General features: G+C 46.1%; 1 protein-coding gene across 1 annotated transcript; it reads right to left on the bottom strand.

The window, feature by feature from the left end:
- Positions 1-230: 230 nt before the first annotated feature.
- Positions 231-17919, bottom strand: GCM1 (glial cells missing transcription factor 1). The gene is made up of 6 exons (XM_057304035.1): positions 17848-17919; positions 15213-15426; positions 5378-5630; positions 4321-4433; positions 3155-3283; positions 231-1707 (listed from the first exon to the last, which is right to left on the bottom strand). Exons 2-6 carry the CDS (start codon positions 15285-15287, stop codon positions 970-972), a joined length of 1308 nt encoding a protein of 435 aa, XP_057160018.1. The 5' UTR covers positions 15288-15426; positions 17848-17919; the 3' UTR covers positions 231-969.
- Between the last annotated feature and the right edge of the window lie 3120 nt (positions 17920-21039).

Below are 21039 nucleotides of genomic sequence, written 5' to 3' on the forward strand. Positions count from 1 at the left end.
CAGAGGACATTTCCTGCCACACACCAGACAAGTCCCCATTCCTCACTAAGGATGCGAGGACTGGAATACAGGAGGACCCAAATTACTTGTGAGAGGAAGTCTTGCTTTCTGCTTGTCGCCATGATTTCGATTCACCTGTGGTTGTTTCGAAAACCCTTTCCTGAAAGAAATTCTTTCAGCCATTTCCTGAAACAGTTTTTTTTAAATGGTTGTAAAAAATCTGGGTCGTCTTTTTTTTTTTCTTCCAGTTTTATTGATATAATCAACATGTAACATTGTATAAGTTTAAGATGTACAACATAATGACCCGATATATGTATAGACACATAGTTACACATCGTTTCCCCTTGTCCTAGAACATTTAAGATCTGCTCTCTCAGCAACTTTCAAATATACAATATTGTTAACCAGAGTCATCATGTTGTACATTACATCTCCAGAACTGAATTTATCTTAAAACTGGAAGTTTGTATCTTTTGATTGCCTTCACCAAATTTCCTCCCCCCCACCCCCTGCTCCCCACTTCTGGCAACCACCAATCTGATCTGTTTCTATGAGATTGGGTGTTTTTAGATTCCACATGTAAGTGAGATCACGGAGTATTTGTCTTTTTCTGTCTGACTTATTTCACTTAGCGTAACGCCCTCAAGGTCCATCCATGCTGCCACAAATGGTAGGATTTCCTTGCTTTTGTGTGGCTGAGCAATAGTCCATTGCATGCGTATGTGTGTGTATATATGTATATACACACACATATATACACACACACACCGTATTTTCTTTATCCATTCCGCTGTTGATGGACACTTACGTAGTTGCCATCCCTTGGCTATTGAGAATGGATGTTGCAATAGCCATGGAGTGTAGGTAGGTCTACTTTTCATTTTGTAAGGAACCTCCATACTATTTTCCAGAGTATCTGCACTAAATTACATTCCTGCTAAAAGTGTACAAGGATTTAGATTTGGATCATCTTAAAGGACAGAGGTTTAGAAGCATTTCATTGTTGTAATGATCCAAACCCACGCCCCTCATTTCTTCATCAAAATCCCACTTGCTGCTCTTGCCTGTCAGTGAATATTGATGGTGGGGATGGGAGGTGTAGGTAAGGAGAAAGGGGTCTTCCTGAGCTGAGTGGCATGTGGTGGAAGGGTAGCAGCTGTTAAAATCCACATGCACCTTCTCTTCATAAATATCACCCTCTGGGTTTGGCCATAATGGGCGACAGCTACTTTCGGCTGCAGGTGTTTCCAGTGGCGTCTGCTGGGAAAAGGGTTCTGCAGAGTTCTGGGAAGGGGAGAAGTCATAAGGCCAGCTGGTCAGAGGAAAAGGATAACTGGGACAACAGCTGTCATTAAGAGAATGTCTCCCCAAAGCAGTGTTTTTATTCCATGTTTGCCGATCATCGTAGTCAGAGAAGACTCCAGAAACAGGATGAAGCAGGTCCCCACTATTATAGATCCAACTACTGGACAGTTTGCATTTCTCATAGAGCTTAGTGGGGCTCAAGGTGGAAGTGGGGTCTGCCAGATCAGCGGTTCCCCCCAAGCAATAGCTCTTGGAGAAGAATAAGCAATCATTCAGTGACTTCTGCTGGGGAGTGTTAGCTATTAAATGTCCACTGTAACTACCGGGCAATTGGACGCCTTCCTGGAAAGACCAAGTTAAAGGTAAACTTCCCCAACTTTGGGTTTCACCTGGAAGAGACTAGAAAGGAAAGCGAAAAGCTCACATTAATAAGTTAAGCAAATTGACACAACTACCACAGGCACCCAGAGTTACTCTGTACAAATAAGCACTCAGTCCGATTTTCCTCATCCTTACATACTTGAAGCACAGGTGCACAGCGCGGTTCCACCACAAGCACGGAAAGCCTGACGACGCAAAGGTTGCGTCTATTTCCACCGTGAAGCCTACTCACCAGGAAGAGCTGAGTTCCTCTTACTCTTCCGACTCTGAGCACAGCGAGTGTTTAAAGTGTTTCATCCTCAAACACACATCTGATACGGTAACTGCCTTTGTAAGAGACTAAGAAAAATCAAACTACAGCTTCAAAGATTTATATTATACTTAGTATAACTCTTAGTGGATCTGTCTTGCTCGCTCACTCAGTCTCGTGCGTGCGCGCACGCACACACACACACACACACATCATTTCCTTCCTTTTCTATTTTTTAGCGGGGTCTGCAGTCTGAGGGACTAGGGTGGTTGTTGTTTGTCTCAAGAGCCTTTTCTCTGAGCTCATCGGGATTTTGTTGAATCATAAATAGGACCTCTAGAATACGAAGCAGGTTTATTTCTATAAATAAAGGAAGAGTACTACTTTCCAGTTAATCATAGGGAAAGGAGCGGATTGAGAATTAAGTGATCTGCTTGTTTATACAAGAGGGCGGAGGCCGAGAGACTAGACCAGGTAGAGTGAGTGGGAGGAAATGGCCTTCAGCTTGTCCCAGGGCTGGGAGAAGGACGAGGAACCAGCTATTTGGTTTTAGAGGCTCACATGTCCCTGTAACAGACCCAAATGACATTTTTTTTTCTATATAGGACACATTTAGAACCTCTAGGGACGGACTGGCTCCATCTCTGCCCTCATGAGAAGAAACGTGGAGCACTAGGAATTAGCATCACTGGGAGGCAGACACACCCACAAACCTCCCGTATGATGCCCATAAAGCCACGATTCCGTATCACAGTTGGGCCTCCCCAACCCCCAACGCTCCAGGCGCCCAATGCTTTCAGAAGCTTCCTGGTTATTTCACTTTGGTAGACTGTGCTAATCTCTTTAGGGGAAGAATGGAAATTTTGGAAAAAAATTTTAAAACACGAGGCTAATATTTTATGGAGACCATGTTAGGTTCATTTCCAAACCAAAATAAAAGTGCCAAATAGAGGTTTAGTACTAATCGAAGTCTCTCCTTGTAATTGTAGTAGGGAAGATGTTTCTAAAATTATATGGCGTTTAAGAGCATTTGAGAGCATGCTACCTAAAAGATGGTAGAAATTAGAGGAAAACCCCAGATTCCATTTCCTTTCTCTGGGGGATGCTGCCTTGTAGACAGGATGACTTTGACCTCATTTGCCAGTGGGGAGGGACCAGGGACATGTATTGCCCCCACCACAGGGGTGGTGAGCTGCCATACGGGGGGCAGGTTACCTTTGTCTCTGGGCTCTCCTTCAGCTTTAAGGAGACAGAGGCAGACGCCGTGTGTGCTTTCTTCATTGTTCTTCTCGCCTCGGCTTCCAGTTTGGTTTCTGGTTTTGGATGATCGTGCTCCCCCTTTGACTTACAGGAGACAAGGAAGTAAAATGAACAGCAAGATTGTACCTCCCGGTGTGTGAAGTTTCACCCTGTGCCCTGCCACCTGACTGGGTGTTGCTGCTGTTGACGACTGGCACAAGACTGCATAATCCTCTTAGGCCCGTCATGTGCCTTCCTGCCTTTGTTCATGGTGCCCCTCGCCCACCTGGCGAAGTCATACAACCACAGCGAGGGACACTTACGAAGTGCTTCCTAGGGTATGTGGAGGAGGCCGCAACGAACCCATGATCTCCCTGAATCTTCAGCACGGCCATCAGTCGTGCTGCCATCACCGCTGCCCCAGCTTACAGAGTAGGAAACCGAAGCTTGGGGAGACTCCACCAGCCAGGCAACCTCCTCCCCCAGCACCACTCGAGGGAGCGGGCAGCCGGGATTCAAAGGATGCTGGAGCTGGCCAAGCTGAGAGCCCGCTCTAGGACATTCGGGAATTCTGGCGGCTGGCTGGGAGCTGGAAATGAGCCCTGGCGGGAACTGTTGTCCTCACAGGAGGCCGGCCCACCCTAGCAATCGGCATTTTCTTTTCGGAGCGTTGGTTGACCAGCACACCACCGATCTAGACCCAGGCAGTCAGCCCTCAGAGGCCACGCTTCATCCTGTTTATCCCGCCGCCCCCTCAAGTACTTCTTCGTATCCACACGTCACGCGGAACTGGGGCTCAGGGGACTCCAGTCCCGTGCGGTGAGAGGTCAGAGCTGGTACTCAGCCCCGGGTCTGCTGAGGCCGACCACATGCCGCAGCACCGCTAGCCTCAGTGTGACCAGATTACTGACAGCTGCCTCCCCTAACAGGCCCCAGGCGGAGTCGGCCGGCTCCCCTCCTGGCACCCCAGTTCCTGGCGCCTCTGTGGGGGTGCGGGTGCGCACCTTGCCCAGAGCGCGCCTCGGGGCTGGTACAGCCTCCCGTGCCCTGTCCCTCTCCTGTACGAAACCTCCGCCTGTGCTCTGTACACACTTCTCGAACTGAAGAGAAACGGCGTCCCATAACGCTAACTCAAATCCAACCTGGAAGAAGATGAAGCGTCCGTCGTGCCTCCAGAAGTTGGTGACCGGGAAGCCCCCATGGCCTCGGCAAGGAATGAGCTTCAGAGGCCCGTCACAGTTGGGACAGCGTTTCCCTGTGAGAGAGCACAAGCAGGTGACCATGCCAACTGAGTCCCGAGTCCGGAGTCTGTGCAGCTCCGGCAGTTGGCCCTGGACTCCAGGATGGCAGAGAACAGACCCAGGCACAGCGTTACGGGCTCCCTTCCACTGGGCATCCCCTTTGACCCCCGCAGGCCTGGCCAGCGACGTGCCCCGGACCAGTCTCACACGGGGGTAGAGGAAGGGGTTCCCGACAGAGTGGGCTCTTTCACAGGTCAAGGGAGAGCTCTTCTGAGCAGAAAATCCCTCCCTCCGTATTTACTGATACTTGAAATTCTTTGTAGAGAAGAGGGCAGAATTCTTTCACTTCACAATTAGAATTAAGGGTCAAGGAGCAAAGTCACATGAGAGAAAGAGCACAGCGCCTCAATTTTCATTAAAGTGTAAATGACTGAGACCAGAGACCAGATCCTTTCCTGAGAGCAAGTTTCCAAGCTTACAAGGAAAGAGCACGAAGTATCTTGAGGTCTGAAGTAGGCAAAGTGCAGGGAATGCTGAACGGATCTGTTTCACAATCTGAGAACATGACAAAGAGAAACAAAGCGGACATGATCATGGCATGGACCTAAACAGCGTGGAACGGAGTCGAGCCATCATCGCAAACCTCGACCCACTGCTCCCACTCCAGATCAAAGCATTCGCTGAGCTCATGGGAGGGACCCACTCCCCATGATCTCAAGTGGCAAGTGGGATCAACCCCTTTCTCCGAGACTTTACGTGGGTGCCCCGATGAACTAATGTGAGTCCCCGCAGGGACGCATCTGCTTCACTCGAGAGGCCTCGAGTCAGGGGCCTTAACCCACGGGAGCGGTTTTGAGGGCGGGTGCCCTGGGCACGGAGATCCACAGGGCAGATCTGGGGCATGAGGAGGCGGGTGGATGCCAGCTTCCTTGCTGCGCCGGGCGGGAGCCCTACTCACTCTGCTGCTTCTGCCGGGCTTTGTCGCAGATGGCGGGTCGCAGGTAGATCTTGCGGCCCTCCTCGGCGGAGCAGTCGCGGCTGCACACCACCACACCCAGGCAGGACTTCTTGAGGATGCGGGAGTTGTGGTTGTTGGTGTTGCGCATGGCCCAGCTGCTCAAGTGCCGCTGCGCGTTCCTGTCCTCCGAGCTGTAGATGTGCTTCTCGTAGGAATCTGGCCATTCCTGGAACCAGTCGGTCTTTTTCACATTCTGATAAAACACAAAGAATATTGCTATATTTTAAGCGAGGAAACACAACTGTGGGGCGCCTGGGAGGCTCAGGCGGTGAAGTACCTGCCTTCGGCTCAGGTCATGATCTCAGGGTCCTGGGATCGAGTCCTGCATCAGGCTCCCTGCTGAGTGGGGAGTCTGCCTCTCCCTCTGCCCCCCCCCTCATACTCTAATAAATAAAATCGTAAAAAAAAAAACAAAACAACCACACACAACCGTTCATAGATGTGAAGGGTTTGGCACCCAAGAGCTATGGAGACCTTTAGCAAAGACCAACAAGGGCTTCCTTCCGACACGGGATCTGAGCACAGCCCAGCAGCAGCAATGGGACTGCTGTGTCTATGGAACATTTGCTCCCCGGACCAAGATGAGTTGTCATTCAGTGCCCCCCACTTCCCTTGAGTTCTACCCCATTGATGTTCCTCTAGCCCTTGGTGGTAAGACTTACTGACCATTTCTCACAAAGAATTTTCGAGGGTGAAGTAATATTATCGTGCTCTTACACAATCGGTGGAAAACACTGTGGCAGGGTAGTGAGATAATGTCTCATACCACACTGTGGTTACCTTATCGGGAAGGCGAAGGGTTTACGCAGTCACCAGCACTGAGCAGTGGGAAAACTAGAGAGCCTGGGTTTGGGAGGCTTCTGACAGCCACTTTCTCCCCTGGGGAGACCGTCTTCCTTTTTCTCTACTTCTAGCTCCATGGGCCTCCAACAAGGCAGAGGAGCAAGGAAGAGTTTACTTTGGCTGGAAAGTTCTATGTACTTGCCCAGCACTGGCCCTATTCCCCGTGTGGGAACATCTAAGCTCTCCTCAAAGAGATCAGGGACACAGGACACTCAATCCTTATGGCATTTGTTGTTGGACTTTCTGTGCTTCTGTTTCTTCATCTGTAGAATAGGGATACTGAGAGCTGCCTACCTCAAGTGTGGTTCTGAGAATATGATAATATATAAAAAAACATAGCACAGCCCCTAGCATGGAATAAGCTCTCAATAAATGTCAGTTGCTGATGTCGAGGCTCACGTTCCTTAGGCCCTCTGGTGCATAGATCCTGGATTCGACAGATCCTGCCTCGTTCTCAAGAATGACAATCATTAAGCAAGTCTCCATACTCAGACTTAGGTTGTGTCCATCCCCATAGCCTCCAAAGACCTGGCACGATAGAACATTTTTCATCAAGAAGATTCCAGAAGGTCAGAGAGAAGATTCTAGAAGATCCAGAAGGAGAGAGCAGGGTGCCTCTCTTTTGATTCCCCAACAAGAAAGCAGGCACAGAATATGAGAGAAAAAAGGAGGGAGTATGGCGTCTGGAAAAGTCCCCTCTGGTCCATCAGGCAGCTACAGCAGAGCTGGCCAGGCCAAGGTGCTGAATGGACTGTCTGCTTTCTCCAGTTCTTTCCCTCCCTCCCCTAATTCCCTGGTAATTCTAAGCTGGGAAGTTTCACCTCAAGCAGCTACCCTCCTGCTTCCTCCAACCACCTTCTCTTCTCTTCCTTCTGACCTAACGCTCTAAATAATGCCCTCTTGTTTTCTGGGGTCACAGGCCATGGGAAGCATGATATTTTATCTTCTGAAATAATAAAATGCAGGTTAAACACTAAAATGTGGACTTTTAACAATCTGGACTGTAAAAATCGACCAGTGCATTTAAATAATTCAAACACAAAGCACAGCTGTCAGGGTAGCAGAGACAGGGGCAGGGCAGACTTGAAGAGAAGCGGGGATTTTCATTTCCAGGGTGAGCGGCCCCTGAAGACTGGTCAGCGCCACTAATCCCACGAACCAAGAGGAGGGGAAGGTGTATGTGAGTGTCTTGCATTTTCAGAGGAAGAAATGATCTCCATTGTCTTCCCCCCCGGCCCCCAATTTCCTCTCAGTTTAATGTACATTTTGATCTCCCTTTGAAGCTTCCTCTTTGACTTACACATTAATTATAAATATATTGTTTAGTTTCCATTATTTGCAGATTTTCCTATTGCCTCTTGCTATTAATTTCTAGTTTGGTTCCACTGTAGTTGGAGATCTGTGTTTTCAATTATTTTAACACTGTTGAGGTTTGTTTTAGGGCTTACAGTATTTTCTCTTCTCTTTTAAAAATATTTGATTTATTTATTTATTTTAAGTAAGCTCCATACCCATTGTGGGGCTTGAACTCACAACCCTAATATTAAGAGTCACATTCTCAACCTACTAAGCCAGCCAGGTGCCCCAGGGCTTGTACTATTTTCTACATTTGACTGTCTTATTTTTAAAGTTTATTTTTTTGTTGTTTTTTGTTTAGTAGCCTCTATACCCAGTGTGGGGCTTGAACCCATAATCCCAAGAGTCACATGCTCTCCTGACTGAGCGAGCCAGGTGCCCCTACATTTGACTATCTTTTAAGCTCCCCATCCCCTCCCAACCAGGAGCCTCTCCACTGACAGCCTACATTTCCAGTCCCATCAGTAATGCAGTCATAATTCTGACAGCGTATTAACTTGAGAAAATGACTAGGAGTAAATGTGTTCGTGTCAAGCTCTTCTCTATGCCCAATCTTTTGATTTGGATGCTCTGCGGAATCTTTGACATCTTTTGACATGGAAATTGAGACAAAACCAGATTCCCATAATGTAATGTAACGTAATTCCCACGTGTCAATGAATGACAGTGATTTCTAAAAGCCCTGTAAATTCAAGGTGCCAGGGAGGTAAAATTTAAAAAGCAAGAATAATCATTTCTTAATCTTGTTTAGCAGAGCTCCATAAAATATTTTCTTCTTTTCTGATCTTGTGCTTATTTTATTTTTTTTATTTTTATTTTTTTAAAGATTTTATTTATTTATTCGACAGAGATAGAGACAGCCAGCTAGAGAGGGAACACAAGCAGGGGGAGTGGGAGAGGAAGAAGGAGGCTCATAGCGGAAGAGCCTGATGTGGGGCTCGATCCCATAACGCCGGAATCACGCCCTGAGCCGAAGGCAGACGCTTAACCGCTGTGCCACCCAGGCGCCCCTGTTCTTATTTTAATTTCTAACTTTTCATGAGTAACTATTCTTCAAGTTTCCAACAGGTCAATCTAATGAATTTATATTTTGCCATCTCCTGGGTAACATCACTGGGAGTTTAATTAACATTTCCATGACTTCTGTAATTTTTTTGCTAAGAGACCTAATCCTCTAACTCACTCAAAATCTTTGCAACTCCATGGAATTCTAGAGTACCCAACCTTCCTTATTCTGCTTTGCTTAACTACATCAAGTTCTAATAGGGTCCCTTAAAGATTAAATGTGTACTATTACATAAAGCTAATAAAATGAAAATGAAAATTTTGAAATAAGGTATCCAAACACCTACATTACCATCTTACTATATTAAAATCAATTTCACTTAGACTATAATCCACTCTCATATAAAGCAGTTATCTGCAGGTCTGCTTTAATGCTAATAATAGCTTAATTCTTTATAAATGAATGTTTCCAAATAAAACAGGGAGAGCAAACAGATACAACTTTAAGCAAATCAGATAGAGGGAAAAAATGAGATGTTACTTATAGAACACTGAAAAACCAATTCAATCAGCATTCTGCTTTCCATAAACATTTTCAGGAACTTATCTTTTCTCGGCCAACTGAAAACCAAACCCCAAGTGTTATCAAAGGAAGAAATTCAACTCAACTAAATGCTTTGGAGTTAACTCAAGAGTGACTCCTTAGGCTAATACTGCAATTTCCTCCCTCTGTTAAAGGGTCAAAATTCAAAACAAAACTGTCCTTATTTATTCAGACAATACTAAGGTGGGCCAGAGTACTCTCTATTGAACTCTTTATCATTTGCTGCTCTCTACTCTTCTTCCTTCCCTTTTCCACTCTACCTGGCTAAGCGAGGGACCTTCCGGCAGCCCCCTGGAACAGAGTTTCTCCTACCACAGATGCAGTAATGTCCCCATCCCCATCACACCAGGAGCATAGGTGGCAGCATAATTCTGGCTCCAGTAGTGGGGATTCAACGACCAAGGGAGCCCAATATAGGTGGAGCTGTCCCAGGAAGATCAAGGGGAACGCCAGCAAGGAGGACACAATCATAGATGTACCTGTCAGACCAACAACAGTGTGACCTGATCATGCAGGCAGATAATAATTGACAAGAAATCCAGAATCTGGTTTACCTGTGAGCTCTTGAGCACCAAGACACATCTGATTACTCCTTCTGGCTCACTGTGATTACATTTAGCCACATGAATTCACTGAAAGAGCTCGAAGATTTACCTTCACTTATGAGTTTGAGGCAAAGGCAACCTTGCTGGCTAAAATCATGGTCCAGGAATTAACTAATTGGAGACATGGCTTCTTTATGGTTGACTCACCAGGTTTTAGGTTATCTGTGTTTATGTTTAGCCTATGTATATTTTTTTAATCTTTTCTCTATAAAAGAATGTACTTAAGCCTTGGAATTTTGTGAGTTAATGTCTTGGTGTGGCTTTGGCCATAGATTTTTTTTTTTTTAAGTAAGCTCTATGTCCAACATGGGGCTTGAACTTGTAACCCTGAGATCAAGAGTTGCATGCTCTACTGACTGAGCCAGCCAGGCGCCCCTGGCCACAGGTTTAATCTGAAAACTACTCATGCTTAGGAATGAAATGATTCCGGGTTTGTCTGCGGTGCTGCTGTTGGAACACCCTGTACTTGTATTCAGAGAAACTGCCGGTGTTAGGAACAGGGCGGGTGGAGCTGCCCAAGTGGGTGCTACTTAGGAAAAAAAAGAAGTGATTCTCTTCCCAATTTCCAAACAAGAAAAAGAAAAAAAGCACTTTTTTAGGTATTCAAGGCTGTCAAGAGTTACAGTCAGTATTAATGAGATTGTTGTAATAAACATTTTTAATGTAGGGAAGACTAAACCAACACCAGACATTTGCTGCTTGGGCCAAGCAAACCCCAAAGCAATTATATTTGCACCTTTAAAATGAAAATGCAACTTAAAGGGAATAAAAAGGGAAAGCAAACTGGTGTACCACATTGGCCTGGAACAGAGATTTCTATCAATGGTGGTTTTGAGTTAAGTTGAGTGCCTGCGGTTCAGGGCTGGCACCCTGGGGGCTGGATTACGGAGAAATGGTGTCAAAATAACCACACATTAGAGGAGCGACCAGAAACAAGTGAAAGGAAAATTTATAAAGATACAACATGCGGCTGAAAGGAAGAGGAAGCACACATGAAACACAGAGAGGGGAGGATGGCTTAGCCGGGGCAAGCAGACTCTGAGCCCCAGATTCAATCATGATGCCTCTGGCCCCAAAAGCCTAACAGCTGCCCACTTCCTGGAAAACAACTGAATCCTCTCAGGACAGCCTGCTTCCAAACCGCCTTTCCAGCCAGTAGCCTCCCCAGTCTCCCTGCTGTCCCTGCTGAAAGGCTGTGCACAAGCTCCCTCAAACGCAGAGGCTGCAGAGCCCTTGGACTCTGGTGCTCTGCTCTGCCCTGACAGTCTTCTTGCTTCCTTTCCCTGCCCTAATCCTTTTACATTTCAGGAGGCATTTCTCCGAGAAAGCCCTTTGCCAAAAGCTCTGCCTTGCTTCCCATGTCCAAGGCACGCTGAATTACAGACTTCCTCTTGCAAGGACCTCCAGCATTTTTCTGCACGACATAGGTTCTCCGTTCAGGCATGGCCCTTGTTCCATTTGCCCAGATCATGAGCCCTTCCATGAAAGTTAGCATAGCTCAATGGCCCCGTATTCCCGGAGTCTGCTGTAGTCTCCGGCACATTCCAGTCACTCAGAAATGTTTAGTGTCCTTTTTTAAAATATTAAATTAAATTTATTTGAGAGAGAGAGAGCACGCAAGCAGGGGAGGGGCAGAGGGAGAGGGAGAGAATCCCAAGCATGTTCTGTGCTCAGCGCGGAGCTCAACCTCCCAACCCTGAGATCATGACCTAAGCTGAAATCAAGTTGGATGCTTAACTGACTGAGCCACCTGGGCACCCCATGAAATGTTTGAGGTCCCAATGAGGACATCAGCATTCACAGTTGCCAAAAATTAACCCATAAATCTTGACATGTCTGAGATGTATAAGGGGCTATGTAATTTCAGGGAATGGAACATACTATCGGCATTCAGGGGCCACAATCCATTGAGTGGATTAGGAGAGAAACTGGTCTACCAGTTGCCAGAACTTGCCTACACATTGCAGAAGTAGTCATCCTGGCAAGAACACAAAACTATGAGAAACAAACTCTAAACCACCTGTATGAAATTTACAACAGTAACAAGCAATTGCATTTGATCCTTCAAACCACATTTTTTTGTGTGTGCCTGAACAGGTAGTCTGAGGAACACGAATCGCCGGAGGGGCTCTACAGAGAGGGCTCCAGGGTCAAAAACAAGTCAGAGCCACAGCGGCTGACACAGCCTCCTCCCGGAAGCACCGCCAGCACGTACGTGGATGGAAGTCTCTGAGTCTGCCGCAAAGAAAACTGTTTAACTTTATCCAACCTGGTGTTTCTGTTTTTCTACCTTTACAATACCTACAAAAACACCGCGGCCCTTGCACTCTACAGAACACACTCTGGGAAACACTGCTCTAAGCAGATTGCACAAGGAGTTACTATTTTCCTTTTAACAAGGAGGTACTGGGACTTAAAATCGTTTTGTTTGGGGTCACACAGATTCTAAGCGGTGGAGCCATTTGCTAATGAATTCCCCATTGGTCCATTGCTGATAATACATGCCAGGAATTGCGTTGGCACTGGGCTGTCACTTCTAGAAGGCAGGCTGCCTTCCTCATCTCAGGTCACAGAATCCTAGACCGGTGAGTGCAACCGCCTCATTTTCAGAAGAGGAAAGGGAGTCTGGGTAAAGGTAAACAACTCCCCAAGGCTTTGCAGATTAAAGAGAGGCAGAACTGGAATTCTAAGCCAGGGTTTTGTCTCCATACCCTGGCTTACACCGTGCAACCACTCAGCCTCGAAATACTCACAACCAGATATACTCACAAAATATACAGCCTAATCAGCTTAGAAATCTTTTCAAGACCTTTTTATTTTTCACCTCAACTCGTTCTTGGTATGATTCCAGAGCCAGCATAAACCCAGATCAGGATGATGATGTCTCTGCTTAAGGGACACGGCACTTTCCTTCTTCTTTTTATTTATTTATTTTTTTTTTGAGAGAGAGAGAGAATGCAGAAGCCAGGGGTGGGGCGGGGGGAAGGCACGGATGGCGGGGACAGACAGAATCTTAAGCAGGCTCCACACCCAGCACAGTCCAACGCGGGGCTGGACGCCGGGCTCAACCTCACAACCCTGAGATCACGACCCCAGCCAAAACCAAGAGTCGGAGGCCTAACTGACTGAGCCATCCCAGCACCCCAGGGGACACTGCACTTCTCATCATTTCACTGGCATATTTACAAGGGCACTTGTTGAAGGTCACCGAGTTATTTCCATGAGCAATCGTACTTTTTGATTAAGTATAAAGGATACATTTTCAAAATTGCATTGTGTATTTTTGGTGTAAATTTCTGAATTTAATGTCTTGGGTAGCTGAGAATATATTTGTTTTTGGAAATTCATATTGGAAAATGAATTTTTTTTTAAAGATTTTATTTATTTATTTGACATAGAGACAGCCAGAGAGAAAGGGAACACAAGCAGGGGGAGTGGGAGAGGAAGAAGCAGGCTCCTAGAGGAGAAGCCTGATGCGGGGCTCGATCCCAGAACGCTGGGATCACGCCCTGAGCCGAAGGCAGATGCTTAACGACTGCGCTACCCAGGTGCCCCGGAAAATGAACTTTTATGAGCCCTGAGTTTTCCTCCAGAGAAGTGGTGCTTCCTTTGTCTACAGATCCGGTGAGTGATATGGATCCTCTCTCCCAGAAAAAAATGCCTATTAGTACTCAGTGTTACCCACTATTTCAGAGGGTTCTGCAACCCCATTAAAACCCCTGCTCTAGGATGCAACACTGCGAATCTTCCATGTACCTGCTTACTCTACTCGCGATGCTTAGGATACCCAGCAGCTACTTGTGAGCTGCTATCATGAAATTAGCAATAGGCAGCAATATAGGTCCCCGTGCCAGGTGTAACTAAAATGTACCCTCAAGTTTCCCCTAACACAGCTACAATAATCATAAACCAATTAAGAGCAGCCATAAAAGGGCGCCTGGGTGGCTCAGTCGGTGAAGCATCTGCCTTCGGCTCAGATCATGATCTCGGTCCCGGGAATCGAGCCCTGCATGGGTCTCTCTGATCAGCAGGGGGCCTGCTTCTTCCCCTCCCTCTGCCCCTCCCTACTGCTCGTGCTCTCTCTCTCTTTCTGAAATAAATGAATAAAATCTTAATTAAAAAAAAAGCAACTATAAGGACAAATCCCTACATTAGGTATTTATATGATTCAGCTCTGGTTTATTTAACCATCTTAACTGAGTGGAAAGCAGGGTATACTTTGTGTCTTCAGCTCTTCCAAGACCTACTGAGAGGTAACGTATGTAGGAATTTAAGAGAAAACATAGAGAAACAAAATGAAATCTTCATTAGAGTGAGATTTGGAATGATCTGGAAGTCTTCATTAGAATGAAATCTGGAATGGTTATAAATCAAGACTGTGGAATCTCATTTCTTCTACCCTGCTTGGGAAAATCCAAATTTCTTGTTCCCCAGAATCCTGCAGACTAGCTTGACTTTTCCATTACAAGGTACTGGTGATCTCCCGTCAGCCTTCCCAATGCCCTTTCCAACAACTTCCAGTGAAAACATCCTTTGAATGCCAAAAAAGGAGTCAGGGGAGGTCAGTTTTAAACAATTAACATTTTCCACCAAATTAAGAGCTCAAAAGTCAAATGCCAAAAATGAAGGTAAAGAAAATATGAAATCGAAGTCTTCTCTGTAGCTGGAAGAGAGCCCAGTGTGTATGCACCGTGTATCACTTAGAGAAGTTCTACAAGAGCTGCTCCATCCCCTAAGAGCACTATCATTTGGACATTCCACTTACAGATTTAATTTAAAACCATTGCTATATTGGGGTGGCTGGGTGGCTCAGCTGCCTTCGGCTCAGGTCATGATCCTGGTGTCCCAGCAACGAGTCCTGCATCAGGCTCCTTGCTCCGCAGGGAGTCTGCTTCCTCCTCTGACCCTCCCCCCTCTCACGCGCTCTCTCTCTCAAATAAATCAAATCTTTAAAAAAATAAAAATAAATAAAGCCATCCCTATATAGCAAATAAGGCTGTATGGGAATTAGTGCACTAGGCAGAGTCAATCTACTGGCAGACACCATAACATGGACTTTATCTACCAGCTAGCTAGGGTGGGTGTGTGAGCAGCCAGGCCAAACTCTCAAAGAGAGGGGAAGTAGCGTTTTCTCTGTTCCAGTCTGTAACTGTTGTGGGGCTGGGGGTGGTGTCTGATAGCTAAGACCCGCTCAAATTCTAGGTCATGCATCTCCTCTCCAAAGTCCTTAGCCGGTTGCCCAGCTGAAGCTCTGCGGGAGACGCGTCTACCCAGCTTGGACCCTCGCCAATTTCCTTCCAGATTTAGCAAGTTAAGGCTTCAGAGTCAAATGCAGAAGGCGGATTCTTATGTAAGTACATACCTGTGGCAGTTTCGTATCATTAATATCCCAGCTTAACATCTCCTTGTCCTCGGAATCGAAGTCTTCAGGCTCCATGACAGCCAGGTCAACCACAGGTTTCTGTGTATCCCCTTTCCCGAAGTCGTGGAGAAGTTTCCTTTCAAAGGCTTTTCCTACAGTCGGATCAACCCACTCTTGACTCAAGCAGCTTAGACCTGGAGACTGTTTTCTGACACTAAAAAATAAGTGATAGTAATACTGACCGTTAAAGAGATAAAAATCAGTACTCGCCTGCCAGAAAAGCCTGTTTCATTGACATTTTTGTAAGCACCAGCATACAAAATAAGAACACCACACAGAAGTCATTAGTGATCTTGTGGCAATAAAGCTTGACCATGGGGAAGGAGAAGCACCGTGATCCTTGCTTTCACCTCAGCTTGGCACTGCCTTTCTCCCTGCTGGGCCCAGGTTGGGAAAGCCTGAGTAGGGACCATTGTCACCTGCAGCCAACGGGGAGAACATTTTCCTCCATACACCTGGGGGCAAGGGGGAGAGCTGGCTTGGAGTTGTTTTCGTGGGTTTACCTTCGTACAGTGGCTAATGTGTGGTTCAAGTTACAAGTGGGAAACATCGCAACCAAATGTATTTAGAAGTATTTTTTTTTTAAAGATTTTATTTATTTATTTAACAGAGATAAAGACAGCCAGCGAGGGAGGGAACACAAGCAGGGGGAGTGGGAGAGGAAGAAGCAGGCTCATAGCGGAGGAGCCTGATGTGGGGCTCGATTCCATAACGCTGGGATCACGCCCTGAGCTGAAGGCAGACGCTTAATGACTGCGCCACCCAGGCGCCCCTAGAAGTATTTTTTAAATCTAAGTAGCCACAGAGATGAAATTTTAGCTCCTCAATAAATCCAGTGTGGACTCTGTATCTTCAGGTATTATCAATGGATATCCTCAAATCAGATTCCCTCTAAAACCTGGGCATTAGTGACATTTGGGACCTGACAGTTGTTTGCTGTGGGAGGTTATCTTGTGCAGGCAGAATGGTTAGCAGCATTCTTGGTCTCTGACCATTTAGTCTCAGTAGCAACGCATCCCTTTGTTGTGACAACTAAAAATGTCTCTAGACACAGCCAAATATCCCCTGGAGGGGGCAAAACTGTTTGAGAACTATTGCTTTCAAACAGTGTTTCCTGACTTTAACTCCAAGCACCCTTCACGACTTTCTAACAGAAATCTCCCTCCTCCTTGGCCCCCACCCGGAAAATTCTCTCTCACTTTACTGTGATTAAACTGTATTATGTAAATGATAGAGATTTAAAAATGTTTGTGCAGACTGCATTTCTTCCCCCATGAGAAATACCGCTCTGGTTTCTAATCATAATTGGTTAAAGGAGATATCCAAACAAACAAACAAAAAGAAATGGAAGGAAAAAGAAGAGAAAGAAAGAAAGAAAGAAAGAAAGAAAGAAAGAAAAAGGGAGGGAGGAAGGAAATGTTCTACTCTAAAAACTAAGCGTTTTACAAATGAAATGTGCTTCTTAGAACACAAAGTTAAGCATGTTAATATATGTGTCATCTCCATTTGCTGGTGCTCTTGTAAAAACAAGGGACATAATGATGTTACAGAAAACAACTTAATAGTAAACTTGAACAATGAGTTAGTTTAATAGTCTCCAGCTGAGAAATGCCATGGGCTCTGCTAATTTACTTTAATTAATTAACTTTAATTTACTTTAATTTAATTAACTTTCTATAACCCTACTACTTGTCAGTCGCTGAGATATGCTGAAGGCACGTATGTGAATATAGAAGAGTGTTGACCTGAACATATGACCATTAGGTAACAAGCTAATAGGAGGCCCTTCACCCCTTATCCCCCCTACCACACTCACCTACAACCTAGTGGTCAAAGATTCAAAGAGCATGAAGTCCATCACCCTTGTTTCAAACACTGCCATGCAAGGTTAAATCCCCAGGAGTTTGAAATCAAATTCTACGTTTGGGAAACAAACACTGAGTCGCTGAAGAAATGCTGCTACAGACTGACTTGAATTGAGATTTCAACTGCAAGTCTATGAGACACAAAGATCGTGTGTCAACACGACGCCAGGAGCTTCCCGTACTTACCTCTTTGAGCGTTAACGACTCAGACGGTATAAAACTTGTTACAGCTAATTGGAACAGATTGATTAAAAAAAAAAAACCTTGAATAACAAGATTCACATCTCAAAAATTGCAAAGCATGTTTTAAGCGACACGGACATAATCCTTTTGTTTTTAAATTAAGGGGAGGGGAATAAAAAATCTTGCTGCACAAAAGCTACATTGCCCTTTTGATTTTCTCGGCAATGAATTCTTGCCAAATGAACAAACGTTAATTTACTATTCCCCTGGAAGTTAAGAACAAAACATAGGAAAGACTGTTTGTAGCCCTTGGAAAATAAACAACTCAGTTTTCCTCCAGAATTAAAAAACTTAATTTATAAAGACTTCCTTTTTTTTTTTTTTTTTAAAAGCCACTTGGGCCAAAATGTATTCCAATTTCATTATTTCTACAGAGAACCAAGCAGCACAACTGGAACCCTGTAGGAATGGGGTGACAATTAGCATAATCCTTACACTGGACCCCTGAGGATCTCTGGCTTCCTTACCTTCTGACTTCTTACGGAGATGCAGACAATACTGTGTCCTAAAAATCTCATCTCTGGTCGGGTCCCAGCAGGTTCTGGTCATTTTCTACACAGAAGCTGCAGTTCCCTAATCCAGGTCAAGGTACACTATGCTAATGAGCTCTGGCAAAAGTCCAATCAAAATCTAGATGCTCTCAGCTTGGGGTGGGCGAAGACCTTGGGCTGAGGAAGAGCAATCCAAGGAGTCACTTAACCAGCCCAATTGTCCCCAGAATGCCAGCAATGTGACGGATATTCATCGCTCACCTCTGAACTTTCCCCTCCTCTATGTGAAGAGGGGATTTTAACTGGAATAGACGTTGAAAAAAGAACCTCATGAGGAAGTACAGTGTTTTTCTGCTCAGAATTTCATAGGTTGGGCCCAAGCAGACTGATTTAATGGTAGATTCTAATTCTCCTACCACTTAGCTCGGCCTGTGTATGAGAGAGAAGAGAGAGAGGCAGAGGAAGGGAACTACCATGCTGATGGAACCTACTGGAATAGATACGGGATGGCCAACATTCCTAAACCAGAAATACTAAAATGCTATTCCACACCTACCAATGATGCCCCCACTAATTCTGAGTGCTCAGTCCCCTCAAATAATACCATCTTCCCAAGTCAGTTCAGTTCACACGGTATGTTCCAGGCTGTCTGCTAGGCTCTGGAGATCTAAGGGAGAATCAAAGCATTAAGTTTCGTAGTGGAAAAGATGAGCAAAGACACTTAATAAGCCTAAGGTAACTTACTGCATGGAATGGAGACAGTTTGGAAGGAATGTGGAAGGGGAAGGTATGAAGCTGAAGGAAATATAATCTGGGGAGACTTCTTTCACCTTTGTTGATTTGCTTCATGATGCCTGGGCAGCCTCTCGAAAGACAAATGGGTATTTGTCAAGGCATCAAAGAACGGAAGACGGTGCTCCAGGTAGAGGCAATACTGTGGGCAAAGGTAAAGCAGTGTGGAAAGTGCAGTGTGATCAGCATTAGGAAAAGTAGGCGCCTGTCAGGAAGGTCCTGACCATGGAAGACAGGCTGCAGAGGAAGGGATGAGCAGACCAGAGGGCCAAAGCCTTGGGAAGACTCATGGCTGTGTCAGGCAGCTGCTAAGCGATCACTGGCAATGTTGCGATTTCTTACTAGTCTTTCAGTTCATGAATGAATTTCTCCTCTGCCTAGAGGTCGAGACCCTGAAAAAATTTTCTGGTGCTTTATCTGACTAATGTTTTTTTTTTTTTTAAAGATTTTTTTATTATTTTTATTTATTTGACAGAGATAGAGACAGCCAGCGAGAGAGGGAACACAAGCAGGGGGAGTGGGAGAGGAAGAAGCAGGCTCATAGCGGAGGAGCCTGATGTGGGGCTCGATCCCAGAACGCCGGGATCATGCCCTGAGCCAAAGGCAGACGCTTAACCGCTGTGCCACCCAGGCGCCCCTATCTGACTAATCTTGATCTGTTCCTTACAGTCCCTTCTTGGTCAGGGGTTCTTTCAACACCCCAGACATGCTGAAGCAGGACAAAGTCAGGCGCTGTGCCAGCTGGCAAGAGAGAAAGGTCAACACGGTCCACCTCCAGAACCACAAAGCAGGGCCAAGAATGGATTTCAGACCTGAGAGGAAATAAATTGGTAACTGGCACACCTGCCGTGATTTTCCACTCGCCTAGGTCTCCTCTCTTGAGTGTCTTCTCCCATCCACGTCTAAATCCTATCCATCTGTCAGGAACCCCCCAAATGCCACCTCCTCATGGATCTTCCCACACTAGTCTAGAACGTATGATTTCTCATTTCTGTGGTATTCCAGAACTCTTAACTGAATTATAGGCTGTCTTAAATCACTCACGACTAACATTTTTTTTCTCATTACAAAATAAATTCATCATCTTTTTAAAAAAAATTCGTGTTCTCATCTCCTAGAGATTTCCACTGTTAACCCTTTGGTCACGTCCTTTAGGACTTTTCCCCTACACACATCGCCGAACATAGATATTACTTTGCATAATTGTAAGAGTACATATACATACTATTTCTTTCACTCTTCCCAAGTGTTAGTCCTGGCTCCCCAGCTCAGCTGCTGGTTCCTTCATGGAGGACGTGGGATCTTCCACTTCCCTTCTCCTCACACAATGATCCGCTGGGGCCCAGCTGCAACAACACGTCCGTCTTCATCCCAACCACCAGGCCTACGCTGACACAGGAAGGAATTGAGGCGCTGTCTCCACACTGAGCTGGGCCCTTATGTCCCAGACTGGTTAGCAACGCTCCTCGTTTTGTAAGGTCAGCACGCTACCTTCTTACCCAAAGTCTCCTTGCTGGATCTCTGTCACTGTTACTGATGACAATAATCACGGCCCCTTGACCGAACACTCATCGTGTGTCAGGTGCCCTGCTGAAAACGCCAACCTTACAGCACGCTTAGGTGGTAGATGCTATCCTTAGTAGACCCTCTTCACAGAGGAGTTCATCCAGGCTTTTAGACACAGTAACTCACCACAACAAAGGAAACAGCACCTCACAAGCACGCAGGTGGCAGAGCCGGGGCCGAACCCAGCCGAGCCTGCTGGCCGCGGTCCTGCACGAGCCGCCCAGTGCCGTCCGCCGTCTGGAGTCTCTCTCTGCTCCCATGTACTCAGAGCTCCGAATTGCTCCTTTCCGTCTCTACCTCCTTCTCAGAGACAGGAATCCTGCCCTAAAAGCCAGGTGCCCAAGGTAGTGCAGTCGTTAAGCGTCTGCCTTTGGCTCAGGGTGTGATCCCGGCGTTCCGGGATCGAGCCCCACATCGGGCTCCTCCGCTGGGAGCCTGCTTCTTCCTCTCCCACTCCCCCTGCTTGTGTTCCCTCTCTCGCTGGCTCTCTCTCTGTCACATAAATAAATAAAATATTAAAAAAAAAAAAAAAAGCCAGGTGCCCAGGGGGCGCCTGGGTGGCTCAGTCAGTTAAGTGTCTGACTCTTCATTTTGGCTCAGGTCATGATCTCAGGGGATCAGGCTCCCTGCTCACTGGGGAGTCTGGTTGTCCCTCTCCCTCCGCCCCTCCGCCCCCCTGCTTACACACACACACACACACACTCTGTCTTCCTCAAATAAATAAATAAAATCTTAAAAAAAAAAAAAGCCAGGTGCCCAGAGGCCCTATTGCTTAGTGACTGACCTCAGCCACGGAAGCTTGGATTTCTC

This window comes from Ursus arctos, unplaced genomic scaffold, assembly GCF_023065955.2.
Source record: "Ursus arctos isolate Adak ecotype North America unplaced genomic scaffold, UrsArc2.0 scaffold_29, whole genome shotgun sequence".
NCBI lineage: Eukaryota > Metazoa > Chordata > Mammalia > Carnivora > Ursidae > Ursus > Ursus arctos.

Bases quoted from the DNA above. Each gene is read 5' to 3' on its own strand.
- GCM1 (XM_057304035.1), bottom strand. From the start codon at position 15,287: ATGGAGCCTGAAGACTTCGATTCCGAGGACAAGGAGATGTTAAGCTGG. The intron at 4,434-5,377 runs GTGAGTAGGGCT...GCTCTCTCACAG, and splicing joins AGCCCGGCAGAAGCAGCAGA to GGAAACGCTGTCCCAACTGT. The intron at 3,284-4,320 runs GTTGGATTTGAG...GTCTCCTGTAAG, and splicing joins GACGCTTCATCTTCTTCCAG to TCAAAGGGGGAGCACGATCA.